The 5,000-nt window shown below is 39.2% G+C and overlaps 1 protein-coding gene across 1 annotated transcript in view; it reads left to right on the top strand.

The window, feature by feature from the left end:
• LOC147013525 (serine/threonine-protein kinase BRSK2-like) overlaps positions 1-5,000 on the top strand; it is a 102,485-nt gene that overhangs the window by 51,055 nt on the left and 46,430 nt on the right. The window contains exon 17 of the mRNA XM_085855389.1: positions 2,989-3,093. Coding sequence (XP_085711515.1) covers positions 2,989-3,093 — 105 coding nt within the window. The remainder of the gene's footprint in view (positions 1-2,988; positions 3,094-5,000) is intronic.

Below are 5,000 nucleotides of genomic sequence, written 5' to 3'. Positions count from 1 at the left end.
GAGAGGAAAGAGATATATTATTTTGCTCTGTCTGCCTGCCTGGCAATCAAACAAAATTGAAAATCATTCCAAACAGGAAGCTTACTTTGATCAAGGACGTCATAAAGAACACAAACAACAGGCATGAAGAACTAATGTAATGTGTTAGACAGTTAGAGTGTGATGTAATAGACACTGCGTAAAATCACGGTAGAACCTAGAATTCATTTCTTGTACAACCTTTGCAATCGTTATTTTATTTAAATTGAGTTATATACTTGAACACTGGAGAACATAAATCTCCTTCTTGGCATTTCGAAGAACCTCCAGTTTTGCAGTATTTGGACATGTTAAATAGGGTCGTGTGTCAGGGTGGTTGGTGTAAGTGACTGCTTCAATAGTGCCAAACTTCCGGAATTGTTTTTAAGCGATTTTTAAAATGATTGTTTCATTGAAATTTAAGTACCATATTTACTTGAACACTGTGCAAGGTAACATGTTCTATGAACTCTCTCGTCACCAAAAGGTATTGAATGATGATCACACTGTACGCCTTCATTTTTAGCTCGTCTGTTCGAAGAACAGAGAGCTATAGCGATACCCCCGGCATGAGCGTGAGCGTCAGCGTGAGCGTGCAAAATGTTAAAGTTTTTGGTGCAAGTTATTTAGAAGCTTGCCATTCATTTAATATGTGTACTAGGATGCTGATATTTGGCAGGGAGGTTCCTTTGGGGTATATTATTGGTGTAGTGAAGTTGAAATAAAAAAAAAAAAAATTTCAATTTTTTTTTTTAATTTTTGACCTGTTTTGAACTTAACTTTTTGGAGCACATCAACGTTAAAGTTTTTTCCTTTCGAATGTTTTTATCTACCACACTAATTTTTACTGATTACAATATACAAATACATATATTGCTTTAAAGTTGTTTGGATCAGACTTCACTGCAATGCTTTATAAAAAATATTATTAGACTAGTCTTTTAAAAACGACAAATGTATAAACAGGCGAGCATTGGGTGGCTTTGACACCAACTCTCTGGTTATATTCATGTCCATGCGTTGAGCAGCACATCAGTGTTTTGTTTGGCAACAGCAGATTCAATTAACAATTCAAGTTTGAGAAATTTGAACAAGTGTTTCGATTTTTGGAGCTTGGCTTGCTGTGTTTGCATGTCACAGTTAGATGTTGTAACATTCATTTCCTTTTGTCATTTATACAGCAAACCCTGTTGGTTTCAAATTAGATGGATATTTCATCAGCCAAACCGTGAATGCTTTTGCATGAAAGGCCCTATTATGAAACCTCAGAGGCATTATGGTTCGAGCCTCCACAGAGGTCAGCAGTTTGATTTCGACCCCAGCTGATTTATACCAAAGACTTTTTTAAATGGTGTGTGCTGCTTGACGTTCAGCATTTAGAGGACAGAGCATGGACAAACCACATGGGTTGGCATCTCATACGTGGCGGGTTATGTGAGGGGGGGGAGAACTTTCCCTAATAATACCCTGCTGGTTGTAGAAAGGGCTGCCGTTATATACCGCCTCCGCTACCCAGTGTGTTCAGGGAACTTACTTCATTGAGGGTGAATGGCCGTGTCTGTCTGAAGTCAAATTCTGTGTTGTCTGGTGTCTCTATGTACATTTGACACTGTTAATCATGTGTAACATCTCTTCCATGAGCCATAGAAACCGCAGAAGAAATTTTTTTAATGGTTAATCAATTTGCACCCTCTTTTTCAATTGACATTTATGCCTTCTAGGGAAGGGTATCAAAGAACAAAGCATCTTGATTTCCTTTATTCGTTCCCAAATTTGACTAACACATGTAATATAAAGGAATTTAAATGATCGTAGTGAGCCTGGCAGCTAAGCTGCCATACGCAAGAAGAAGAAGAAGAAGAAGAAGAAGAAGATCGTAGTTTGAAAAAAAAAAAAGTCAAACAAGAGTCGTGTTTTAAAAACTGAAATTACTGAACCTGAGTGTTATTACCTTCACGACCGAATGTGAAAGGAGGTTATGTTTTCACCCCTCTCTGTCTTTGTTTGTTTGTCTGTGTGCAGAATATCTCAAAAAGTTATGGACGAATATCTTTACTCAAAAAGTAAAGGATAAAATTTTGTTAACAGGTTTGGTGTGTGACAAGGATGAAATGATTAGATTTTGGTGAAGATCCAGATCCAGATCCAGATCCGGATACTAGAATTTTTTAAGTGATTCTTCACCATTGAGAGATTGGGCCAAAAACGATATATAGCACGATATCTCAAAAAGTTGTGGACGGATTCGGCTAAACTTGGTGGATACGTTGACTATGTGACGAGGACGAATTGATTCGTTTTTTTGTGGATATCCAAATCCAGATCCGATAATTTTAAAGTGATTCTTCATCATTCAGTGATCGGGCTGAAACGATATATAGCACGATATCTCAAAAAGTTGTGGACGAATTCGGACGAATCTTTCTGGGCAGGTTGGATATGTGACAAGGACGAATTTATTCGATTTTGCTGAAGAACCAAATCCAGATCTGGATACGAGAATTTAAAATTTATAAGTGATTCTTCACCATTGAGAGAGGGGGCCAAAAACGATAGATAGTCCGATATCTCAAAAATGAATACCCGATGTATTCTACTGGATCAGGCATTGCATGGCGGAGGTATGTGCTCTACTGAGTGCCCTTCTCCTTAAATTTGTGGCTGCTTAGGCTACATATCCTGAGAAATTACCTGAAACTGTTTAAAGATGCATTGTTGTTCACATAAAGATGTTGCAGTCATTGCGGTAAAGATCAGATCTAGTCATTGTTAGATTGTGAAACTTGATTTGTTTTTCCATTTTAAACATTAAATGCAATAACATGTGTTGAGGAATTTGAGTTTTTGAAAATCACACCCTTGGTGTATGGTGGATTATTGTTGTAATACATTGAAATAATTATTTTAACGAATGGCAACTTGAGACCAAACATTTTGTGCCAAAATTTGAATGTTTCCATGGCATTCCAGGTTCCCAGCCTCAGCCACAGTGTCATCTCAGCAACAAGTTTCCGGGCTGAGTACCGTGTGCCAGGTTCTGGACCAGCAGTCTTTCAACGTCCCCTACGCTTCCAGGTTTGTCCAAACTAACAATACAACCCCAACAAAGGATGACATTCATCCCTCTGTACAACTAAATTCCACATTTTACGATCTTCCAATACTCCTAACACTTCTTTGTACACATCGTCAAGGCTTGTGGAGGAGCTCGCACACAGAAAGGACTATGACGTCGCAAATCATGGTTCAAAAATTATTTGAAATTCCCCCCCCCCCAAAAAAAAATCACCCCTGTGAAATTGTTTGTGGGGAACTTTTCGGTGGAGGGGGTGACTTTTTATCATTAACTTTTCTTTTGTTTTTGTACACAGTTTAACACACTGTCACACTCAAGCTCTTTAGCACACATTTAATCACAGTATGTGATGATTGATGGTTCAGTGACAGTTGTACCACACTACAGAAATAAATCACTGTCACTTCAATCATCATCATGATCATAATCAGCATCATGATCATAATCATCATCAGGTTATTTAACGTAGAATACGAACAAGACGTAATTCAACTTCACCGATATTGTAATATTACATACCGTAAGTGGCTTTAGGGTGCATGCTCTTTTCGTGCCGATCCATTGGGTTGTCATTCTTTACTTTGAAACAGCTTTTTTCTTTCGTTCTCCCAACATTGTTTCAGTCTGAGTACTTGTTGTTGTACCTAGCGTATTCTTGTTTACCACCGATCTGTGTTTATGGCCTACGTGAGCAACGGATAACGGCATGTCCCGGTGGTCGGTCTCTGTCGATCTCCATCTGTTTCTGTCTCTCTCTCCAGATTGGGTACGTATTGTCTCCATTTTCTTTGAGAAATAGCTTGTTTTTTTCCACACAATCGGGAACATGAATCTAAAAATAAAAAGGCTACTTTTTGCAGTCACCTTGGTGAAATTAAAAATGGCAGTGTAATGTTATCATTGGATTAATCGCATCTGATCACTCCCAGGCTGTACACACTCCCCAAGCACAAACAGGACCTGAGGTGTCCTGGCAATGTGTGGTTGCGACACCAGAACTGGACCCCACACTGGACCAAATTCAATGCCTTGTTTTTGCAAAAAGGGGTCAATGTGTTTAACGTCATTTTTATAAAGAAGGGGTCAATACAAATGCAAAAAACCCCAACAAGTTTTCATGCATAAATGGGTTAAAAGTTCTCAAGACTTCATGAAAATGGGGATTGTTTTAACGTTACAAACATGCACAGGTTATCCAACATTTTGGTCAGTGACACCACTGGGTGGCCTGTGTACAGTTTGTGTGGAAACAAAATTAATATTATACATCAGAATGCATGCGCCAACAGTGCACTCCTGGACTATCGCAGACATGGGCACAAGGTGTGGAGTTCCTCCGGACTCCAACAAGGTCCAAAGTGATTGACTCACACCGCATCAAGAGCACTCGGCCATCGTATGCATTCATGATGTTTATGATATTTGTGTACATATTGTTACGGCCACGGGTACCGAGTGTATTATAAGGGGGTTTAATACCCGTTTGTCCTCGGAATAGCCGGACCTGGGGTCACCACTTACGATTAACTTCGTGGTACGGTGGGTTGCTTTAGAACCACGAACGGCACTCAGTTACAAATGAGTTCCAGTGTCCACCATCTAATTTTGCCGTTTAACTAGAGGTCCCATGTTTTCCTGAATGGGGAGCACGCCCTTTGCAAAGCACCAATCTTATCTTGATTCGATCTTAATTCAGGCGGCCGAGTGTTTAACCGCTGGTGCGTGCCAACTATTATTTGTCAATTCGTGTGGTCATTACCTCCCAGTCTATCTCGGTTCAGATAATGCTGGATCAATGGAAGGAAAGGAGAAGCACGGACAGGTAAGAACGTCAACAAAGCAATTTATTAATAAGAAAATAAATAAATAAAAAGAACTTTTTATTTCCGTTTGGTAAACCTAAGTT

The sequence above is a fragment of the Eptatretus burgeri genome, chromosome 14, assembly GCF_056783735.1.
Source record: "Eptatretus burgeri isolate ZD-2024b chromosome 14, Ebu_testis_v1, whole genome shotgun sequence".
Taxonomy (NCBI): domain Eukaryota; kingdom Metazoa; phylum Chordata; class Myxini; order Myxiniformes; family Myxinidae; genus Eptatretus; species Eptatretus burgeri.
This window is presented reverse-complemented; position numbering and strand designations above follow the sequence as displayed.